This window comes from Hemiscyllium ocellatum, chromosome 5, assembly GCF_020745735.1.
Source record: "Hemiscyllium ocellatum isolate sHemOce1 chromosome 5, sHemOce1.pat.X.cur, whole genome shotgun sequence".
In the NCBI taxonomy this organism is placed as follows: domain Eukaryota; kingdom Metazoa; phylum Chordata; class Chondrichthyes; order Orectolobiformes; family Hemiscylliidae; genus Hemiscyllium; species Hemiscyllium ocellatum.
The window spans coordinates 22,172,766-22,197,612 of NC_083405.1; the positions used below are offsets into that span (position 1 = coordinate 22,172,766).

At 40.6% G+C, this 24,847-nt stretch overlaps 1 protein-coding gene across 1 annotated transcript in view; it reads left to right on the forward strand.

Moving 5' to 3' along the window:
- Positions 1 to 24,847, forward strand: part of LOC132815921 (A disintegrin and metalloproteinase with thrombospondin motifs 16) — a 256,517-nt gene that overhangs the window by 113,001 nt on the left and 118,669 nt on the right. The window contains exons 10-11 of the mRNA XM_060825296.1: positions 1,452 to 1,605; positions 5,629 to 5,724. Of these exons, the coding sequence (XP_060681279.1) occupies positions 1,452 to 1,605; positions 5,629 to 5,724 (250 nt within the window). The remainder of the gene's footprint in view (positions 1 to 1,451; positions 1,606 to 5,628; positions 5,725 to 24,847) is intronic.

The window sequence follows — 24,847 nt, forward strand, 5'->3', positions numbered from 1 at the left end:
CAAATAGAGCCAAGAATCTCCCACTGGGCTTCAAGCCCCTGTCTATGGTTATCTAATTACCATGCACAATTGCTCAAGAAAAGATAGTATAGATGTCAAGAATCCCAGTTCAAAACCTTGCTCACTCAAATAATCTGTGTGAGACATTATTTACCAGGTGGAATATCTCTGTATGAGTGAAGAAACTATTTCAGCAGTTGAATAATATGTTTAATCTTCTTTGATTTTAAATTACAAACTGAGCACTATAGTAGGTGAAGAGTATGTTTTCTTGAATAATTTATTAAATTGGGTTTTAAAATTTGTTCTCCTGCAAACCGCTGACTGTGGAACATCTTTCATAATTTGCTTTTAATATGACAATAAGTGTATATGGGCCTTACGCTCAGAAAACTATAAAAGATTGGAAAACTTGACCTTACATATACATATACATACACTTAAACTATAAACTTATCCATCATTAGTTAAAAATGGTTGCTGGTGCTTGACTGAATGTTGTTAGATGAAGATGTCTCGACATTGTTTTAATGTAAGAGAATGTATGTGCTGGAGAAACTCAACAAGTTTGGCAGCATCTATACAGGAGAAACAGCTAACATTGCAAGTCTGATATGACTCTTCAGAATTCAAAACTTGTTCAGAACTGAGGAAGGCAAAGGTGGGATGTAAACATTACATACCAGTGGTTGGCATCAGGCCAGTTGAGACAATTAAATGACCAGTTTGTGGTCACACAAGGGCCTTCTCCCACTGATGCTAATACTGTGCCAGCAATGACCATGCGGGCATTGTAAATGTAAACAACAGGATCATTACCATCAGCTGTGTCCAAAGTAGTGGGAACAATAGCTATGAACTCAGTGCTGAACAAGTCCTGAGGAGACATATCAGACTCGAGATGCTTAACTGTTTCTCTCTCCACAGGTGCTACCAGATCCTTTGAGTTTCTCCAGCACTTTCTGTTCTTCCTTCAGTTTTCCAGCATCCCCAGTATTTTCCTTTTAATTGATTTTCTTAAATAGCTGCACTATTTTATCACATCTTTTATACCAAACTTAAATATGTTGCACATGGTTTGGGTGCTTTTGAAATGAAAGTAAAAGTGATTGGTTGCTAACATGTTACTTAGATTTATTTTTAGGTTATATGAGAATCAAAATATAGCTGAATGTAATCTAAATCTGTGCAGAAGATAGGAATGGCATAAATTTCTATGCTTGAGTTTTAGAGTAGGTTTATATATTCTGCATGATTTAGTATTTGGGGAGTATAAAAACTGTAGAAATTGTCAGTTTGAGTTTTTTAAATGTTAGTTCCGTGTTTCACAAAAGCCTGATGATCTGATGTCCAGTTATTGTATTGTTTACTGCAAAAACAATGTAACCCTGATTTGTTGTAAAAGTTGTAGGCAGTGCCGCATTTAATCTTTTTAAACCACTTGTATGCAGCACGTCCCAGGCAACTTGTCTCGTTGACGAACCAAAGCCAGCAAATGAGTACAGATACCCTGATAAGCTGCCAGGAGAACTCTATGATGCCGACACTCAATGCAAGTGGCAGTTTGGGGTGAAGGCCAAACTCTGCAGGCTGGATTTTAAAAAGGCAAGAAAATGTTCTCGAATTTTAAGTATACTGTTGGTATTGGTCTTGAGTTTACTATTTTGTCTTCGTTAATTGCCCACTGCATGATCAAGATTAAGTATGTCATCCAAATTTAATTAGTAAGGGTTTTTCTGTACTTTTGAATGAAAAAGAAAACATTCAAAGAAACCCTTCAAACCTGAAAGATTGTTTTGGCTCACTTAATTTCACATTCCTTCTGTCAGTCTGTGTTTTCTTTATGAACTGATGGCTCCCTCAGTCACAGGAACTTATTATGGATCGCAGCAGGTATTTCTTTAACATATAAGGTCTCCTTGAGAATATTTAAATTGTACATATATGATGTTTAACTTGTATTTCTTGCTTGCCACATTTCATGGTACTACATCACTGTCATCATGTCTCCATTGCAATGTTTTTACTAATTGACTCAAAATAAAGCAATGGCCAATAAGATTTGACAAATAAGGATGAACAATTAAAATGCAAGACAAACAGTTGGAAAACTGCTGGGAGCATACCACTAAAGACTTCTAAAGTAACCAGCAAAGTACACAAGCAATGTTAAAGGGAGTAGAGAGCATTTGTCAATTTTTTAAAAAACGACAAGCAATTAGATCAACCAAAACACATTTTGGCATAAAATGCCCTGATGCCACTGGTTTCTAAGTTTAAATAAAAATGCATGTGCAGGAACAGCTAAAGATGAGCAAAATACTTCTCTGCTCATCACCAGTTTTGATGAGGGCAACTATAGCAAGCAGCCCATTTGGTCGAGCTGCCTAAAACTCTGAGATTTTCAGAGTGGTCTGACCACATATACAGATTGGATGCCACTCTTGAGTGTTAAATTTGTCAACTATCATGCTTGTTTTGTGTGAAATAAATTGCTGAAGTACATTCTGTTTTCTAAACCCCAGAGTCTCTAAATTGCAGAATTATAGCATACATATAGGCATCCTTAATAGTCTGCAAATACCCTACATTTTAGGTTAAGTAAGCATTGGCTAAAGTGATGTATTGGCCAGTTAAGAGGTCAGAAACGCTTTAAGCTTCAATGTATTTGCCTGCTTCAATTATGACCCCTCTCAGTCAAGACCGAAAGTTCATGTAATGCCAATTTATAAGCTGCTGCTTGCAAGAAAGAGTTGATGGTGGCGGATCTTCAGTTGCAGATTCTTCCGCATTCATTCCTATTGCTTATGATCCATGGACTTCATCAGGATCTGGAAAGAGAGAATAGAGAAAATGGGTGGTAACCGGAGGCAATAGTATATTGTAGCAAAACAGTAGCTTCTTGGTGACGCACCAGTAGATTGAGTGAGAGGCTGAGTTAAATTTGAAAGAGATTCATGTTTACAAAATCAATATCCTGTGATATGCTTCCTTGTGCACTACTTTATACAGAGCTTCTCGTTCCCCTTATTCATGGGAATGTTTTCAGCAGTTGACAGTCTGTGAAATGAAGCAGTCCCTCCTCCTGTACTGGGCTCGCCCTAGATCGTGCGTTGGTTTGTCCTAAAAGGGCAATGTTGCTTGTGTTGCTGTGTGGTTTACTGAAGCGTTCTGATCTATATGTGAATATGAAAGCTTGGTTTTATGATAAACCATTAATAATGAGCAAGTAAAGGTATTACTTATCGAAGCACTAGCAGAGTATGGAAACAGTAATAGGAGGACAGTCAATGAAGGCTTTTTCAATGATTGGATGAGGAAAATGAGAAGTGGACATTGCCAATATTTTCATCGATACTATTAGACCAAACTGATGCAGGGCATTTGTAATGTGAAAGAGCCCTGGCAGACTATTTGATTTTTTCCTTATGCTGCCTTTGGGTTAGAGATCCTCAACATCTGACATACACATTCCACTTCCTCAGACCATCTTTCTGTCAGGGCAGTATTGGAGGATCTGGTGTTCTTCCAGTCAGTATTGTTTCCATTATCGTACACAAGCAGATTTCAGTTATGTTCCGTAAAAAGCAATGCACCTTCCCTTTCCAGCCCAAAGTCCCTTTTTCTCCACCACTGCATGAGATCTCCAGTTGCTAGTCTGAGTCATGCTAACAGCTCCTCAATCAAACAATAACTGGATGAGCAATGTTGTTGGTCTACCCACTGTTTGTCCATTTCTGTTTTATCTGTGTTAAAAATGGTAAGTAGCAGTCATTAACATTCTAAATACTGATGGTGCTATGGAGTTATATTATCTGACTTAAGTACAGTAGAGCTCCAACCACTTTATATGACAGTTATGTTCTCGCATTGCTAAATCCCAAATCAAAACACAAGGGGAATGAGATATCTGAAGAAGTGGAAATGGTCTGTATCTGCTGTGTCAATATCCATCATAATTTATACGTCCTTTGCATTTCCTATTGGACTCCATGCTCTCTTCTGATGTGAAGGATATCATTTGAAAATCATTCATTTGTGAAATGGCCATTCAGGGATGCAAAGCAGTCATAACTATTGTATATGCAATGTTATGAAAAGGGCAGCAGTATTGTAAAGTAAATGTTTTTCAACTATTTATTATCTTTTTTCATCTTTAATATGGTTTTGTCTTGCTTATATTTGGGATACTTCAAGCCTTTCAATCAATTATAATAATTTAATCCTGAAATTCTAATGAAAATCACCTTTGTATAACATTCATAGAATGAATTTGGTGTAGAAGGAGGCCATTCAGCCCATTGTATCTCTCCAAGCATATTTGGAAGAAGACAAAATTACTGATCAGGCTATTCAGACCGCAAAAGGTGTGCCCTGTGTCAATCTGCCACTATCTGCATGGATGTCTTTCCAGACAAAAATATAGGTCTGTGACTAGAGCAGGCTAGCTTTCTATTCCGAATGCAGCTGACTGTGATCATGAAAGCAACGTCAAGATCTTGTTTTCTGTAGTATTTGTGAAGGCAGCCATGACATGATGATCAACTGTCATTGTCCCCTAATTCAATGTACTTTCCAAATTACACCAAGCATGCAACGACTAACTAACTGTCCACAGAAAATCTGAGTCAGCCCTTAACCAGATACATCAACATGTCATCTGCTGCAAAGACCTAGTTATCATATCATACATGACTGGGAGCATTTAGATGGAAATGACACCTATAAGTGTTAAGTCATAGACTAGTAAGGATGGCCACCATTCTTGAATCTCCAGTGGTACCATCAACTAAACCTCAGAAGCGATCAAGATACTGCCATTCTTAGCTGTAGTCTCGTGTCTGAAAAATGAATTTCTTCTGCTTGTCTCTTATTCCCTAGCTTTAGTAAAAGCTAATAATAAATCAAGATATGTCTTCAGCAAAAGACTTACAACATTTTTCACCCAATATTTTTGTGGCACATTAGTTATAGTTCCTTTAAGTACTATTTACTCTTTATCTTTTTTCAATGCAACTGTGTTCCCAGCAGCCATCTTGCACTGTCCCAATGGAGATACCTTGGAAGTTTAGGTGCATGTATTCTATTTCACCATTTGTATATGCCTGCAAGTAAAAATTAGCTACTTAACCTACGATACAGGGTTGTAGTAAGTATATTCTGATAACTTCAAGACATTATTAAAGACTATGTGGGCAGTGGGCAAAGAGCATGACGTGGTACTAGTCTAATTACTCTTCCAGAGTGCCAGTATGGGCTTGACTGGCCAAAAAGCCTCTGTTTATGTTGTAGCCACTCAATGATTCTATGTTACGTGGGAGTGTGAGACATTGCTGCGTTGGTGTGGCTGACAGGTATCATGATGAAGTGGATAGCTCTGGTTGATCCAGCAGTTCACCACCACCTTCTCAAGGGCAATCCATGCAGGCCTAGCCCACACCCCATAAATGCATAAAGAGGGGGGAAAAAAGGGTGGCCTTAACTGGACCAAAAATACTTATATTGTTTCTTTAGACTGACACCAACATGTATTTGTTAGTCCTTAGCAACAAGCTTAAAACAATATGTCAGTAATGGTGATGGTTCTCACAGAAAAGCTTGCAGCTGAATTGATTTTCTGTCCCTCAGGATATCTGTAAAGCACTTTGGTGCCATAGAGTTGGCCGAAGATGTGAAACAAAGTTCATGCCAGCTGCTGAAGGCACTGTTTGTGGGCTCAACCGGGTAAGGTAACCCTTTTGCTGTTTCCAATTGTGAAGTAATTTCTGAATTATTCCATTTAACATGTATTTGTTCATTGATTTATTATGTGGTTTACCGAGAAACCTGGTACGTTTATATTCTTATAAGCACCCAAGTAATCTAAAGAGTGTTGGTTTTGGAAATCGTGAAAGATTTTATATCTATCCATCTGAACAAACCTGGTTATCAAATTGAACGTTCATTTCAGTGTGGTGAAATAGGAAATTCTGGCAGAAGAATATTAACACCCAAGCAGATTAAACACAATTAGTTAGGAACAGAAGTAAGCCATTCAGCCCCTCAAGCCTACCCCATCATTTTATAAGATCTTGGCTAATCTGTAGTCTAACTCCATATGCCTACCTTGGGCCCATATCCCTTGATACTTTTGCTAATAAAAATGTATCTATCTGAGCACTAAATTAAATTAGCATCAAACACCATTTGAGAAGAGTTCCAAACATACGCTACTTTTTATGAAACAGAAGTTGCTGTAAAAGCTCAGCAGGTCTGGCAGCATCTGTGAAGAGAAATCAGAGTTAACGCTTCGAGTCTGGTGACCCTTCCTTAGAACTCCTCCTTGCATGCTTTCTGACATTTCTTATGAATGGTTTGGCCTTAATTCTTAGACTATGCCCCCAGTTCTAGAATTTTCAACAAGTGGAAATGGTTTATCTCTGTCTACCCTGTCTTTCCCTGTTAATATCCTGAAAACTTCGATTAGATCAGCCCTTAACGTTCTAAATAAATGAGAATAAATGTCTAATTTGTCTGATCTCTCTGAAGTCCAGGTAGCGACCTTGTAAATCTGCTTTGAACTCTCTCCAAGGTCAAAAATCCTTCCTAAAATGTGATGCCCAAATCTGCTCATAGTGCTTTAAGTGGGGCCTAACTAGCGTTTTGTGTAACTGCTACATAATGTCAGCACCTCTACACTCCAGTCCTTTAGATATGAAGGCCAGAATTCCAATAGCCGCCTTGACTATTTTATGCACCTGTTCGTGGAATTTTAAAGAACTTTGCACATGAACCCCCAAATCTCATTGGATATCCACTGTATTTAACTTCTTAAATAAATCCTGACCTATCCTTTTTCTTCCAAAATGGATAACCTCACACTCTCCTATATCAAAATCCATCTCCCACAGCCTTGCCCATTCACCTAATCTATCAATATCCCCTTGTAATGTTGTGCTGTTGGCAACACTGTCCACAATGCTGCCCAATTTTGTCTCATCAGCAAATTTGGATAGTTAATGTTTTATGCCATTATCAAAGTCATTAATGAATATTGCGAACAATTGAGGTGCCACTAGTCATATCCTGTCAATTTGAGAACTTACACATTATTTATAGAATCCCTATAGTGTGGAAGCAGACAATTTAGCCCATCAAGTTCATATTGACTCTCCGAAGAGCATCGCACCCGGACCCACTCCCTTACCCTACCCCCATAACCCTTTGGTTCCTTTAGCTAATCCACCTAGCCATTATTCCAACTCTGTTTCTTGCCACTATTCCAATTTCCTATCCACATCAGTAATTTGCCCTCAATTCCATGGACTTCCACCCGACCTAATGGCCTTTTGTGTGACACTTTATCAAAAGCCTTTGGAAGTCAAGATAAACAATATCCATTGACTTACCTCTATCCACCACCTTTGTCACCTCTTCAAAAAATGCTGTCTTTGTCTGACCATGTAAAGTGAATTGAAATAAGTGGCAATAAATCAGAGTTGATCTGACCAGGCATGAGCAGAGCTTTCTAATAGGGGGGGAAGAGTAGTTCCTGCTGGGCATCCTATACAGGCTGAAGCACATATTTCCATTCTACTGAGATAAGAGGGTGTTGTATTAATATAGCACAAGAGCTAAATGTACATGAAAATAAAGTTCATAATGCAGAAAACAATGTACTGGAGAATGGATTGCAAAGTTTGGTTTGGAAAGGAGACTGGCTTCTCTCATCTTCTTCTGAAGAGCGCTGTACACTTGGAGTGATGCCTTGCAAAACTTAGTTCCTCATCTCTCAAGTCTTATTCAAGGAAACTGATAAAAACTCTGCAATACTTCCGTAGGTATGGATGTATTCAGCTACAGCATTTTCTATTCTCATCTGTCTCTGCAAAACTGTTAACGATAAAAATCAACTTTAAGCTTTTATATCCCACTGTATAATGGGTGACAAACCCACTCACATTATTTCTAATGACTCTGCTGAAATTTACCTGTTATTTAACTGTCTGCTTAAAAGTGAAAAACAAGTTTTAAAAAAATGTAATCAGCTCTGATTAACTGGTTTTAATTTATTTCAACCTAACACCCGCCATTCGCTTTTTATAAATCTAGATTAGACATCCTTGCATTGTACAATTGTAGCCCGATGAGAGGTATGTATTAACAAATCTAATAAAACTTTACAACATTTTAAAAAGTGTATTTGCAATGTACAGCCACCACACACATGTCTATGGTAGATGAAAAGCTGAACTCTTTGTCACTCAGAGGACACACTTGGTTTTAAAAATATGGACCGTGCATCTATTGGCCACTCAAGGAATTCATGGTAGTTACGTATTAATCTAGTGGTTGCAGGATTTGCCCTCATTGGTCAGTGTCAGTGTGCTATCATTGTCTCTTTGTATGTAATTAAAAGTCTAGTTGCAGTATTTAAATATCATATAATTTGTTTCATAGAAACGTTGAAACACAGAAAATAAGAACAGCCTTTCCAGCCTGCTCTACCATTCAAGAAGAACTGTATCATTTAAGAACTATGTCTGACTCCTCCTTTAAAACATTCAATGTTTTGTCCTCAACTGCTTTCTGTGGTAGAGAATTCCACAGGCTCACTGCTCTCTGGGTGAAGAAATTTCTGCTCATCTCAGTCTCTATATGGCCTTCCTCCATGTCCTTAACCTGTGACCCCTTGGTCCTGGAATCCCCAGTCATAGCATTTACCCTGTCTAGTCCTGTTAGAATTTTTTAGGTTTCAATGAGATTTTCCCCCTCCATCCTCCCACCTCCATTCCTTTAAACCCCAGTGAATATAGTACTAGCCAATCCAATCTGTCTTCTTACACCAGTCTGACCAACCAAGAATCAATCTGATAAACCTTTGTTGCCCTCTGTCCATAGCCAGAAGATCCTTCCTCAAATAACGAAACCAAAACTGCAAACTATTCTTCGGGTGCGGTCTCACCCATCTCATATACAATTGCAGCAAGACACTCATGTTCCAATACTTGAATCCTTTCGATGTGAAGGTCAGCATGCCATTTCCCTTCTTTACTGTCTGCACCTGCATACTTGAACAATTAGTGTACAAGGACACCCAGGTCTCAATGCATCTCCTCTTATCTCAATTCCTTGCCATTCAGACAATAGTCTGCCTCCTGTTTTTGCTACCCGTGTGGAAAACCTCACAATTTATCCACATTATACATCATCTGCCATGCACTTGTCCAAATCACACTGAGGTACCTTTGCATCATCCTCACAGTAAACCCTCCTACTTAGCTTTGCATTGTCTGCAAACTTGGAGATATTGTATTTAGTTCTCTCATCTGAATCATTGATATATGTATATATTGCCAGTAACTGGAGTCCACATACTGATCCCTGTGGTATCCAACTGGTCACTGGTTGCCACTTGGAAATTGCCCATTTATTCCTACTCCTTGCATCTTACCTGTCAAACGATGCTCTGTCAATATTAGTACACTGATCCCATGTGCTTCAATTTTACAAGCTAATTTTGTGTGGGACCTTTATGCAAAACCTTCTGAAATTCCAAGTGAACTACATCGACTGGCTCCCCATTTCAAAATCTAAAGTTAGAGGTTGAGGCAGAGAAAAGGCATCTTTGGTAGATACTTTTATTAACTAGAGCAGAACCCAAATATATCTGCCTGAGGAATTTTTAATGAGGAATCAATACTTTCATTAATTTAGAAATAAATCACTAAAAAAAAGGAACGAATATTAATATATTCTGGTGCATTTATCTAAGGTCTCTTGAGAGGGACTGTTAAAAAGTGGATGTCATGCTCAAACATAGTGGCTTGCCAAAGCATCAAAGTGGGAGTTGCTGTACTTGTACTACTTGTATAAATTCTAGCAAAGAGCAACACGATTATAATTTTTAACTGACAGGTTAATTGTATGCAAAAGCTGCAATGATTTTCCTTGGCATGAAATGAAAGTCAAATGAGCTAAATGGATATATAATTAGTAAGCCATCTATGCCAAGTTTAAATTATAAGCACTTGTTAGAGCCAAGTCCTTGTTGGCTGTTCATGAAAATATGATGTATGTCTGCAGTCCCAGGTTTATTGGAAATATTTCACTTCTACAAATACAGAAGTAAAGTTTTTTTCTGGTTACAGTACTGGGTGAGCAGAAATTTCCTTCAATTAAAATTGGGGAAGACTGAAGCCATTGTTTTTGCTCTCACTCCAAACTTTGTTTCCCAGCTACCAAATCCAACGCTGTACATGGGACTGAACCAGGTTGTTCACAACCTCGGTGCTATATTTGATCCTGAAATGGGCTCCCACCTACGTGTTCCTGCCGACTGGTTCCACCTTTGTAGCTCCTGAAACTCTTAATCGTGCCTTTGTTATGCACTCCTGCCTTGTTTCCCACGTGCTTCCCTTCATATATCTCAGGCAACTGAAAATATTACTGCCTATATTCTAACTCTCACCAAGTCTCACTGCAGCGCCTATTGACCTATGTTACTCATAGTCAAGCAATGTCTCGATTTTAATGTTCTCATTCTCGTTTTCAAACACTTCCATGGTCTCACCCTTCCCTACTTCTAGTTCTGTATTATACCTCAGACAGGAAGCTGCTAAATAAGGGAAGAGGCCATTGTTTAAGGCACAAGAGATTGGCATGGATAGAGGATTGGCTGACTGGCAGAAGGCAGAGAGTCGGAATAAAACAGCTTTTTTTCAGGATGGCAGCCAGTAACTAGTGGAGTGCCTTGGGGGTCAGTGTTGGGACCATCATTATTCATTTTAGAACATAGAACATACAACATAGAACAATACAGCACAGAACAGGCCCTTCGGCCCACGATGTTGTGCCGAACATCTATCCTAGATTAAGCACCCATCCATGTACCTATCCAATTGCCGCTTAAAGGTCACCAATGATTCTGACTCTACCACTGCCTCGGGCAGCGCATTCCATGCCCCCACCACTCTCTGGGTAAAGAACCCACCCCTGGCATCTCCCCTATACCTTCCACCCTTCACCTTAAATTTATGTCCCCTTGTAATACTCTGTTGTACCCGGGGAAAAAGTTTCTGACTGTCTAGTCTATCTATTCCTCTGATCATCTTATAAACCTCTATCAAGTCACCCCTCATCCTTCGCCGTTCCAACGAGAAAAGGCCGAGAACTCTCAACCTGTCCTCGTACGACCTATTCTCCATTCCAGGCAACATCCTGGTAAATCTTCTCTTTTAATGTTATACATTAAAAATCTGGATGAAAGAACTGAGGGCATTGTTGCTAAATTTGCAGATCACACAAAGATTGGTAGAGGGACAGGTGGTGTTGAGGAAGTGGAGAGGCTGCGGAGAGACCTGGACAGGCTAAGAGAGTTGGCAAAAAAAAAGTGGCAGATGGAATATAATGTGAGAAAGTGTGAGGTTATACACTTTGGTAGGAAGAGTAGAGGTGCAAACTATTTTCTAAATGGGGAAAGGCTTCGGAAATCTGAAGCACAAAGGGACTTGGAGGTCTTAGTTCAGGATTCCGTTAAAATAAACACACAGGCTCAGTTGGCAGTTAGAAAGTCAAATGCAATGTTTGTATTCGTTTCAAGAATGCTTGAATAAAAGAGCAAAGGCTGATCACACCGCATGGAATATTTTGAGCAGTTTTGGGCCCTGATGTGAGGAATGATACACTGGCATTGGAGCAGTCCATAAAACGTTTACAACGCTGATCCAGGGATGAAGGGCTTGTCATGTGAGGAGTAGGGTGATGACTCTGAGTCTGTACTTGGATGGATGAAGGGGGATCTCATCAAAACTTACAGAATACTGAGAGGCCTGAATAGAATGGGAAAGATATTTCCACTAGTAGGGGAGACTAGAGGTTGAGGACACAGCCCCAGAGTGAAGGGGCAACCCTTCAGAACTAAGATGATGAGGAATTTCTTCAGCGAGAAGGTTATTATTCTGTGGAAAGCATTGCTGCACAAGGCTGTGGAAGCCAATTATTGAGTGTATTTAAAAGACAGACAGGTTCTTGATTGGTCAGAGGATCAAGAGATCCAGGGGGAAGGCAGGGAAAATGGGATTGAGAAACATGCCAGGAGAAAGTGAGGTCTGCAGATGCTGGAGATCAGAGCTGAAAATGTGTTGCTGCAAAAGCGCAGCAGGTCAGGCAGCATCCAAGGAACAGGAGATTCGACGTTTCGGGCATAAGCCTGAAGAAGGGCTTATGCTCGAAACGTCAAATCTCCTGTTCCTTGGATGCTGCCTGACCTGCTGCGCTTTTCCAGCAACACATTTTCAGCAATTGAGAAACATACCAACCATGGTCGAATGGCAGATTGGATGGATCGAATGGCCTAAATCTGCTCCTATATCGTATGGTCTTGTGGATGCATCTGCACCAGTTTAATTCTAGCCTCTTGTGTATCTTTGACTGTAACCACACTACCATTAATGGCCAAGCCTTCAGTGCTTGGACATTGTAGTCGGATCAGGTCTACACTTAGGTGAGTGGACATTAACCGGTTTAGTTGAATATAACAATATATAAGGGAAGGCAAGACAGGGCACCTCTGGAACTCTGATATTCTCCCATTTCTGAATATGTGAGGGGCACTCTGAGCTGGGGAATTTTGTTGTGGCCACTTCATTAGCAGTAAAAATTTTGACGCTCTGTTCTATCCATTTATCATCGAACCGCTGTAAGTTCATCACTGTTGGCCTTCCAAGTGTTCAGGCATCAACTGTTTGCTTCTGTTGATTGCATTTCATCTGCAACATTATAACACTTGAGCTGTTTGGTCAGCAGTTTTATGAAGTTTTCATTCATGTCCAATATGTGTTCTTCCAACATCTCTTTAGTGCTCCAGCCTTTAGCGCAGGGAAGAAACCTTTGTCTAAGTGTATTTGCTGCTGCTATGACAATTATCCTTCAGTGGAGTATGTAGACATATGTAACTCTTTGTTGCCATCTTCAAAGAAAGGGATTATTCTCCTGAAAAGAAGCAACAGTGACTTGATTAATAGTGTTGCCCAAATCCAAATGTAGAGGAAGGTCTGGCCTTCTGTTTCCACTCAGTCAACCAAGCAACTGGTAGGTTCATTCTCTAACACTGTGCTCTGGAAAAGAAAATTGAAGTCTAGAATGCCAGCTTACGATCAATCTCTGTCATCTTTGACTTCTATTCCCACCAATTAAGGATCGGCATTACTTTCCTGTCAAACTAATGCTAGAGTTTCTGCAACGGAGAGTGATTCCAGATGCACTGAGCCAACCTCACTGTCTTCTGTGACTGCTACACAAAGAATACTTAAAGCCACACAAACATTTCAGCCGAATCAAAAAAAAGAGTAATGATTAGGAATGACTTTCAAGACTTCTGTAATCTCTCTTCTATCATAGCAAATTGTAACATGTGTCTGCCTTCTCGTTCTGACTTGAATACATCCTGTGTCCCACATTTGAATAGAAGATGGTCTGAAGATTTCTGAACTCAGCTGTGGTGTTGCATCCAAAAGAATAGACGCTGTCCCTGTATCCAATTTAAAATTTGATTTCCATGTTACCACCCATGATATCTGCATGGTTGGTATTGCTTTATGGGTCTTCAAAATAAGGGAGGCTGAAATCCTGCAGTTGGCCTGTTACATCACCCAATAATTATTTATCCTGCACCTCTTTAATGCTCAGCTGCTTACAGGTGGCTGTCATCTGTTAACACAGTTCTGAAGTCTTCTCTCCTGCCACTTTACTTTTCTTTATTACTGGCCGTGACTTCAGTTAATGCTGTCAACTGTGCCTTGTTTTATCGTGCACTTTCTGCTGGCCGACTGGGTTATTTTTTTCCATCCCTGTAAGACCTTTAACCCACAGTAATGTATTACCCACTGGGACTGACTTGCTTTATTACAGCTTGCACATTCCCTACCGTGGCCTTTTCCTGCATCTTGCCTGTGCTGTGCAGGCTTTCCCTCTCCACAGTCTTGATCTCCTTTGCCTACTGCTACAGGCTGCCATGGATCTGCACTTCTTGTTTTTCCTCACTTCTAGGACCAGATCACTGATCTGGCCTCCTCCTTCACCCTTAGCATTGTATTTCACTTCATTACTCCTTGCTGCTTTGCTCTCGTTCCATGTGCTAGCTCATCGTTGCCATGGTGTGGCAAGGTCAAATGTGAACTCAGTTGCGTGAATATTGATGGACTTCGTTGAACATAACTGTTTGCAAGTGATGACAAGAAAGGACCTCTCTGGAACCCCAAGGTTGTTGGTCACAGTTCCAAGTCATCTGATCTCACTGTGACAGCTTCTTTTACACATGCTCAGTAGCAATTCTTGGAGCAGAGGAGTAGGTAAGCCTTTATTCGACAGACACTGGCATTGGAATTTCCATTCGGAATTGTCTTCACCTCTCTATCTCATTTCTTCTTTTAAGGCATTCCTTAAGACAAAGGAATCTTTGGTCACCGGACCTACTGTGGTCTTTGTTAAGTTCAAGTTGAGTCAGGTTTTGTGAGTGATTCTCGCCACAAAGCCAAACACATTTCTCACCGTATCTTACCGAACCTTCTGCGTTAATTGGCATTTGTGCCCTCACAGTTAGTATCATGCCTACTTTCCACCCCATCATACCTCACACAAGCAATGATCAAAAATAACACGATTTCCAAGAAATAACTTGTTAAAAACAAATTCCGGTGTCTTTTCATTGACTTTCCTTTCAAAAAATAAAGCCACGTATCTTCCCAATCCTTCAAATTCAGGTCTATAAAACCTATTAAGTATGAAGCCAACGTAACAGAGTGAAATTTGTCCTAGTCTCAATCCTGAATGGACAATCCTTTATTCTGACATTATGACCCTAGATTTTCCTGAGTCCCAAGGGGAAACATAGTATCTACTCTGTCACTCCTTTAAGAATGTTATGCTTCAATTTGATAATTTCTCAATTCTCTTAAAGTTCAGACCATATAGACCTAGTCTACTCAATCTCTTCTTGTAGAGTATTCCCCCTCATCCAAGGATTCAGTCAAGTGAACATTATTGCACTGTCTCCAAGGCAAGTATGTTGTGCTTTGGGTAAAGAGGCCAAACTGTACATAGTACTCCAGGTGTAATTGCAATGAGACCTTTTCATCCTCATACTCTAATCCCTTATTGTTACAAAGTTTAACATATAATTTGCTTACTAATTGCTTGCTATAAATACATATTAACTTTGCTATTCAGAACTCCAGATCCACAATAAATAACCTTTCCCAGTTTCTCACCATTTTAAAAAATATTTTTTCTTTTCTGGTTTTCATTCTGAAGTCAGTAACTTCACATTTCCAATAGAATATCCTATCTTTAATGTTATTGTCCACTCATTTGATCTAAGTTCTATTGCAACCTTTCTACAATTTACTTCCTCACCTAACTTTTGTATCATCAAACTTGGATACATTCAACTCAATCTTTTTATCCAAGTCATTGTTAAGGATTGTCAATAGCTGAGGGCCAAGCACAAATCCTTGCTACACCAAACTACATCTAGCTTTCCAACTTAAGATAGCAACATGTTTGTTTCTACTTTGTAGTGTCTGGATGCTTTGCTGGAGTGCTGTGGAGTGTTAGAGATGGCAACAGTCATCAAAGCCATCCAATGCACTGCCATTTCAGCTCCAGCACCCATCAATGTGGAAGTCAGGCTCTGGTCTACACTTGACTGCAGATCAGTGACTGCGTTTAGAAATTCCTTGAACTACTTTACCTGATTCTTCTTAATCTCCTATTGCTTAAATCTGAACCAAGGTTGCTAATCGACAGAAATGCCTGTTCAGAACTTTTCCAGATTGCTGTCCCCTTCTTAATGATACATTTCTCTTTTAATTCTCTTCCTTAAAATTTGTGCACAATTTTCTTTGTCTTCAATGTTATCATCTGTAGCTGAAATCTGAGTTTGTACCTGGTGTTGAGTAAATAAACTTATAGCAGAAAATTCATGATTGTATTGAAACTGAACCATATTCGAATTAAATTATGCTGAAAGGTAAAACTCCGCTCCCCCCCAAATCTGTTCATTTTTGCCACGTCCCATTGAAGCAAAAGTGATTTGTATTATTTCAAAGTCTGAATTCATGAATATCAATTATGTCTTCAACCACACCATATGGACTTGTTATTCTTAATGTTTGGTATAAACAGTAATCTCTCTGCCCTTAAACATAATTTTTCTGATTATTTTTCTTTAAAAACAAAATAGCATGAAGTCGACACAGCTTAATGAGTTCAATTACAACCTCCTGTGCTGTACGAAATCTGCATTATTCTGTAATATCTTCACGTGATTTTTTTTGCATTGAATTAACTTGGATATTTCACAACTTAGCTTTCAACAGAACTGAGTGTGAGGTATTACCAGTGCAGCTGATTTATGATCCATTCTGGACTATGGCTCTGTAAAGAGTCTGCTGAGATCTGAGGGTTCTTTCTTAACTTCTTTACTTTTTGCTAACTTTAAAACAGTATGGGAGGTGATATCTTCATGTGTGTGGCAGAGAAGAAATAAATGTTAGTTTTGGCTTCCATTTTTATTACAGTTTGAAGTAGGTTTGTGGTTTTCCTACCTTCTGTTTGTCTTCCCTAAAATACTAATTTTTTTATTAATTTCCAAGCATGAAAAAGCAAGTTTCAGTGAAAATTCAAACTTGTAAAAAGGTAATTGATAGATACACCAGCTTCTTTGCAGAAGTAAAACAAAATAAATATAACATACAATGCATAAAATGAACAATTAAAGCATAGAGGAATTTGTGCAGGTGATAGGGATCGCCTTCACAAGTTGGAGAGTCAAGTGTCAGTCCCATCTTGTTTCTGTAGGATTTAAGTGCTATCAGGCACTAGGGTGGCCAGTGATGTGCCTTCCACACAGTCAGGTCCCATTGGTTTGAAAATGTGATCCCCAAGATCTGCCAGCCAGTCTGAGGCTGATAAGACTATCAGAAGTTATGGAGTCTACTGGTAATGCTCCAGGTCCCAGCTTGTGGATGGCCCTGCACATGGGTGAGTAGGGCAGGATAGGTGTCATGAGGGGTTGGCCACCAGAGGAATAGGACAAGGCGTTGGGCCACCGATGGCTTTCAGCAGTCCCTCCTTCCTTAGTCCTAACCTAATTCGGGGTTCGTTGATCAGGCAGAATACCTGACAATGAGGCACCTACTGTGAAGCCATGGATACTGACTGGTTCCTGAACAACCTTCAAGAGGCACAAGAGAGTGGTGTGAGCCCATTACAGTTTTGAGCAAATGCTCAATTCTGATGTGTTTGAGGTTAATTACTTTCCTCCCTGATCAACACCCTATGTAGCAAGAATGTCACTTTGTTTTCAACATACTTAATCAGCCAATGCCCTCCAGTTGTATATCCTTAACGTTAATAATACATTCAATATATCTTAAAAGAGACTATCACATAGCTACATTGTGTGACCATCCATGAATGTAAAAATGGTTATTTTGATGATGAGTGTCAGACCAAGGACAGATTGTATAGCCTGTGATTCAAAGACCCATTTCTGAAATAACATGTGCTGGCCTCTGAGGCTTTTAGATGTCATGCATCAAGGATATCTTAGACGATAATGGCATAGCTAATATTCCTGAGGACATGACAGGCAAGTTGCAGTGTAAAATGGATGTGCCAAAAAGTAGAACAAGTGGACCTATTCTGGAACATGTGCATCTTAACCCTCAGACAACTGAAGAAACCAGAGCTTTTGCTCATTTCTCAATTGATCACAGAAGCATGGAATAAGCTTGACCGATCCCTCGTCCAACCTGGTTTGAAAAGGTGTCTCATAGAGGTAGATATCCTCTGGGACATTGGTGCTTTTATGGTGAATGATGGTAAAGATGAAATCTGTGGTGATGCCATTTATAGTGACACAAAAAAAACCTAGTGGTGGTAGGGAAACTGTGCAAATTATTTGCGGACAGTAATTGAGAAAGTCTTTCATGGCTTCTAGGTTCTAAAACTTGCTAGCAACCTCTTGATCATTGCTATCAAAAATGAAGTTTATTACTTTGCCAAATAAATGTTTTGATTTGTTACTATGTACAATATACACCAGAACTCATAGATAAAAGAAAAAGTTGCATTTATATCTGCAAAATTAAGGGAGGTTTTAATGTGGTTGTACCAAAGGGAAAAATCACACAACACCAGGTTATAGCCCAACAGGTTTAATTGGAAGCACTAGCTTTCAGACTGCTACTCCTTCATCAGGTGGTTGTGGAGTACACAATTGTAAGATACAGAATTTACAGCTAAAGTTTATAGTGGGATGTAACTGAAATTGTACATTGAAAAATGCCTTGATTGTTTGCTATACACTTTTGCTATAAATTTTGTGTCTTACAATTGTGTATTCCACAACCACCTGATGAAGGAGCAGCGCTCTGAAAGCTAGTGCTTCCAATTAAACTTGTTGGGCTATAACCTGGTGTTGTGTGATTTTTAACTAAGAATTGGAAAGCCAGTCGGTATGGAAGCCAGTACAGCTCGTTCTGCAATAACACATCTTTTGTCAACGGGAATTGGCTGTAACGCGATTGATGCATTGGGGACAGTGTTTCTAAAAGCGCGAACATTTTAACACATGTGTTGGCTGTAATGCGATGACATAAAGCGCAATTTTACTATAACGTAGGGTTGCACAGGAACGCAACCATCGTGTTATCGAAGAATTGACTGTATAAGTGAGATTTGTAGTGGGAATAAGTGACCAAGAGTTTGAGGATGGTCTGTGCATATTTTATTTCCCAAAACATGAAGCTAATTATATGCATTTTAAAAAAGACAGCAATTTCGAACCACTAGGAGATTGGTCCTTGGAGGTTTCATACTGTCGCAAAGAACAGTGAATTTGACAAGGGATTGGATAAACAGGAGGATAGCAAGAGTCTTAAAATTTAAAGAAAATGTGAGCATAATATGAGAGTGAAAGCATTTTATGCCCACACTTGCCTTAAGGACCTGACTAAAGAAAGAACATGATGTTCATTGCAGCCTCTGAAAATTACAGAAGAGCTGAGGAATTGGAGATTGTGAAGTTCCATCTTGTGGTAAAAGCATGCAGCTGCAGGTGTGACTTGGAGACAGATGGGGCTTATTTCAAGTGAAAATATTACCAAGATGAAGATGTCAATCCAATCCATAGGAAAATAGTTATGGCCAAATAAAGTGTCTGTGACATATGGTAAACTTTGATAAAATATAGGTATGTGAAAACCTGTCTATCTTCATGTACCTGTCCTTAGAATGCTTTGAGGTGTTTACAGCAGAGTGTATTATTTTCCTTTACTGTTCTGTTCCATATCCTTGATTTTAGATGAAGTTTAAAAGTGGCTTCATCCAGCTGTGTCAATAAGTAAAGCCTGGTATTCTGTGACAGTGATGTGACTAAATGATGTACCTCCATTTGTTCAGAAATGGTTGGGTCCAAAGAGTGTTTTTTTTTTGTACTCTCCCATGAGATGCGAGTGTGTCATCAGCAAGGCTAGCATTTGATGCCCAACCCTAATTGCCCTTGAACTGACTGGCTTGTGAAGCCATTTCAGAGGACAGAAAAAAAAGTCAACCATATTTCTGAAGATCTAGAGTTGTGAGTTGGCCAGACCAGGAAATTAGTTGAGATTATTCGTCCAGTGACATTACCAGTATTGCACTATCTCCAACCAACGACCCCCACCCCCCCCAAACCTACCCACTTGCTTTGACAGATTAGATCATTTTAAGTATTAATCTCTGCAGATGAACAGGCAAATCACAATGTTTGCATTGAAAAAGTAAGGGAGATGGTAATTCACTGATAGAACTTTGGCTCTGAAGACATAGGATCTTGTCACTCTGCCATGTTGATGCTGACTTCAAAAAACATTAATTTAATGTGAAAAAGACATTGTGGCATCTGTTGAAATTTTTAGGCTGCAAAATTAGACTCTGTCGTCATGCTATTTTAATTAATATGGAATTTAGAGAGATATAAAATGATATGGTCACACACTACTTATGTTTCCTGTATGCTACCTGAGGTTGTTCGGGTGTATGTATGGGCATCCCATATGTACACTGATAGCATTCTGACTGATTTGACCCCAGTGTTATTCACTCTGAGCTGAACGTGCTGTGCAAGGAAATACCAACAATGCTATTAAAGAAGGACAGGTAGATGAAGTATTTTAATCTTGACTCTTGATGTAGAGAGGTTAACAGAAATCTGATCGTGTGCTTGTGTGTCAATTCAGGGAGGGCAAAGGATTTTGACATCCATACATGCCAAGAGGTATAGGGATTGTGGCCACACAGAGAGGGAAGCTGTCTGAAGGCCAGGAAGTGGAGGGCTCTCTACACAAGGACCTATAAGTTTTACACATAGCACTCATCCATACCTCCATCTTAGCCCGGAGCAAGCTGTGAGGCTTCCTGGCTACATCAAGAAATTCCTTACAGAACTGTGCTACCTCCATCAACTCCAACAGTAGCATTAATATTTTTACATGACCTGGATCATTCCAGATGAGCATGTGCAACATCTTTCAGCAAGTACACAGTCCATCTCAGCACCTGGCAAGTGACAGAGGGCCAATAGAGACCAGTCGCCTCTCGTGCTTTAAAGAATGGGAAGCGGGATTGAGCAAACCTATGGATTGTCAGGGTTGAAGAGCGTGGTGCTGGAAAAGCACAGCCAGTCAGGCGGCATCCGAGGAGCAGGAGAGTCAGGCGTTAACCTTTCATCAGAATGAAGGGCTTATACCCGAAATGTCGATTCTCCTACTCCTCAGATGCTGCCTGACCGGCTGTGCTTTTCTAGCACCACACTCCTGGCTCTGATCGCTAGCATCTGCAGTCCTCACTTTCTCCCAAATGGATTGTCAGGGTAAAGGGATTTCTGGTCCAGCAGGGTAGCATTGTCTGCCCATGTGTGGATCTGTGGGTCTCCCATCCCAAGTAGTAAGGAACAGCACCTGCCATCATTCCACCAGCACCTATTTCTTGCACCAGAATGCTCTGCTCATAATATACGTCATTCTAGGAGCTGCCAAGATGCCTTCTGTCTGAAACCATCTGCAACTCACCTCCATCTTTAGGTCTCCAAAATCAATCAGAGGATTTGAGACCAGGGGTCAAAGATGCCCACCCCGTCCCCCTCCCATATGTGCATGATGACATTCTTCTGTCACCTGAACACAAGAAGACAGTGAAAGTGTAATGAAAGCCGGGAAGTGCCAGGAATATCATGATGCAGACCATCAGCACCGCTGTAGCATCGTTCTGCTCCCTGAACTGCACTGGAGGAGCCTTCCAGGATATAGTTGGGCGTAAAGAAATATACTCTTATATACACACAATATCACCAAGATGCCACCGGAGATTTGGAGACCACCTTAGGAGGAAGAAGAGGAAACTTTGGGAAACAGTAGGTTCTGTGCGCTATCTGAGACTGTCTTCTGAGACTGTGCTTCCCAAACATTGGCTTGCCTTTGTCACCATGGCTTCACTATTACATCCATTCAAGATGCACAATTCCAGTGTCACGTTGGCCAAGGCTATTCAAAAAAAAGCCAGCAGTGTAAGCCTTACCATGCCAACTTTACACATTGAGTTACATGAATCAAAATGAACCGTTCACCCTTGTGCTCTTCTTTAAGTGCCTTTCTTCAATGTGCCTTTGCACTTCTGGTGCCCTTGAGCAGTAACAGTCCTGTAGCTGCAGCAGAAGTGAGCTGATTTTCAGTAGAGGGGGATGGTGGTTGCTGATGGCTTTGCAGAATGACTATATGCAGCTCTGGGCCATGAGGGCCTGTCCTCCCGCACACTGCTTTGGCTCACTAGCAGATTAGCAGCAGCAAGGGCACTGGGAAGTTCTGAGAAAGAGCCATAGCTTTGTACTACTGCCCCTTTCGCGCAGCAGTGTGTCAACAATTATGGTAATCTATTAGACATCAGATTTTGGTCTGCTCTCGAACTGGCATGTCCGTTTCAGCACAGTCATGTGCGGTCCTGTTGATAGGTGTCTGAGCGGGCACGGCAACAGATAAAGGTCTCATGACCTCTGCCCGAACGCTCACTGCAGCACTAAGGCCATCTGGTGGATTCTGCTTATGCTCAGGTGGAAGCTGAGACATGAGCTGCTGAACGCTGAGTCACAACTGGGGCTTCCCATGTATTTATGAAGTTGGCCTTGATCTCCAGTCTGTGAGCTTCATGCTACGTAACAGTATCTCTCTGGCAAGTTGGAGGCAGCCTCCTCCCTGATCATTGATAACTGGCTCTCTGGCAGGTTTGCCAATTCACTCAGCATTTTAATGTATACACCTATTGGCTTTTTAGTCTGTCCACTACCCCATTGTATTCCTGTCTGAATCCACTGCAGCAGAGCCTGTCTATGGCCTTGCCCTCTGGTAAGTACCAGCCACCCCTTTCGCTTGGCCCAGTTACAGCCCACTTGTGATCAGTAACTCTTCAAGTGTAGATCTCAACAAATCTTTCCTCGCCTCGAAGATGCTTCTAGAATCAGTAGCTGAGGGTCCTGCGTCCAAGTTCCACCTTCTCCAGAGGTGTGTAATAACAACTCTGAATAGGTCAACAAGAATATGATAGCTGCAAGTGCAAGCAGACAATGTTGCTTTAGTAATGGGGTGTCTTCCCCATGCCTGGGCAACTGACAGTTTGCAGCCGTCTGAGAGCAAAAATATTATGAAAGGGCAAGTTGAAGTTAGGGAATAGTTGGGTTGTTAATCAAGATCTCTGCAGCTTTCCCTTCATATCAAAAAGTAGGGTGAAGGTTAGGTGTAAATTGAGAAGGAACGTAGCTGTTGTAATGTGCAATCATCCGGTCTGGTCTCAGCAATGCCAAATTCTTTGGCCTCTGCTTTAGCTGAGCACATGATGTGCAGCGCAACCTCTTCAGACATGCTAAAGATGACTCAAAGTGCACCGTCGCTAGTTCGGTTCTGCTCCCTTTTAATGTGCTCACTATTTCTGTGTAAGGGAGAGGGCAGAATGTCACAGGTTGTGTACCACTGAATTTGAAAGAGATGCCTGCCGTAGTGAATAGCTTGAAATGCAGGGAGGCAGCGAAAGTTGAGTGTGAGGTTTGCAGCACTGCTTGTTCTGTGTGGGGCTGTTGGAAGAGTTTCTGTGTGCTCAGTATGAATCCGAAATGCCAGCAGTTGTCCTTAGGTGACTGATGGGGATGTGGTGCATTGAATCGTGTGAGACATTAGTAGGTACTGGGAATAATATGCACTTTTACAATGAATTCAGTGATTTTGGCCATGTGAGAGATGATTGAATATCTTATAGCATTTGAACTCTGGACACCAGGTAATTTGCCTATTGCTTCCATCTCCTTCAGAAATCAGTCTTTAACAACTTTCTGGACCCACACAGAAACATGAGAGTTCACCACACGTCTAATCCTCCAGTGCTGTATCTATGAAACATAGAGCTAACTGCCTTGGTGCAATATTTCCAGTCTCTCCATTTGCACCAAGGTCTGTCAGCATCAGCATGAAACATGCAACTTCCCCTTAAGAGGGACAAATTGCCGTTAAAGGCTGAACTTTAACATGAATGGTTCTACATAATGTCCAACCTTCTGTTGAATAGTTGACCAGTAGCATGGGTCAAGCTGAGATGCATGCTGAAATCATACAGTGAGTGAAGGAGTTAGTGCAAAATGTGCATACTGTGTGCGTCAATAGGAACAAGCAAAGGCAAACTCTGACATCTCTGATCAAAACTGATTTATTTTAGCTCCTTCCTTCCAATCAGGAATTCAACTCTAAAATTGTCAGAAAATTAGAGCCAACAGAGACTTCCAAACTGGATGGAGGTTTTTGTTGCAGGGGAGGTGAAAACTGATTTCGGATTGCTGGGTAGTTATACATCCAGCTTGATTTCCCTTCTATAGACTTGCCAAAGACGAAAGTTGTGCCCCCTCTCTATATAGTTTGTTGAATAGAGGAGCCAGGAATGATCTCAAGAGCAGGAGATGGGGTAGTAAACTGCCAATGAAGGAGAGGAGCATTCTACAGACCAGGTGATTGGCTTGAATCTGAACTGGGTTGAATGGAACTTCATTCAGAGAATACGTGGAGAGTTTTAAAAAATGCAGTGTATGAGTAGGTCGGACAGAGTGAGGGTGATGAGTAGGCAGCCAGAGTGGAAGAACATCATGAGAAAGAGGCATCCAGATGTTGAAATAGGGGTAAAGCAGAGAAGATCAGCTATCAGAGCCACAAAGAGCATGAGGTGGTCCGCCTCAGAGTTTGGCACGATGATGCAAGTGATTGGAAAATTGTGGTGCATTGTGAAGATATCTAATGCAAGGCTGGTATAAATGTGAGAGATGACAGCGAATCAGACAAAGGAGGTGCATTAATCAACAAAACCTTGTTACTGATCCACGGAACCCACAGCCTAGAATTGGGGTTTTGCCCAAACTAGGACATGATCTTAGTGCAAACTGATGAGTGAGTCAGATGCCAGCAACCACTGCAAATATTTTCATGATCTTATTGTTGGCTGTAAGCACCACTCACCAACTCTGAGTCAGGTCTCTGTTCCGTTGGAGGCATGTGGTTCAACGTGCTTAGATGTCAGTCAGTGTCTTTAAAATCAAGGGTAGCAAGAAAATCAGAAGGGAGACAGATAGTCCTTGCTCCTCAATAGGTGAGGTGTTTTTAAAAGCATTTAAACTTGTCAAGCCATTTTCTTTTCAACATTTTTAAGAATTACTAACATAATTGCCAAGTGTCCGAAGAATAAAGGTAAAGTCACTAGAGTCCTATCATACCACAGGGCTGTTCTTCTCACGAGAGAA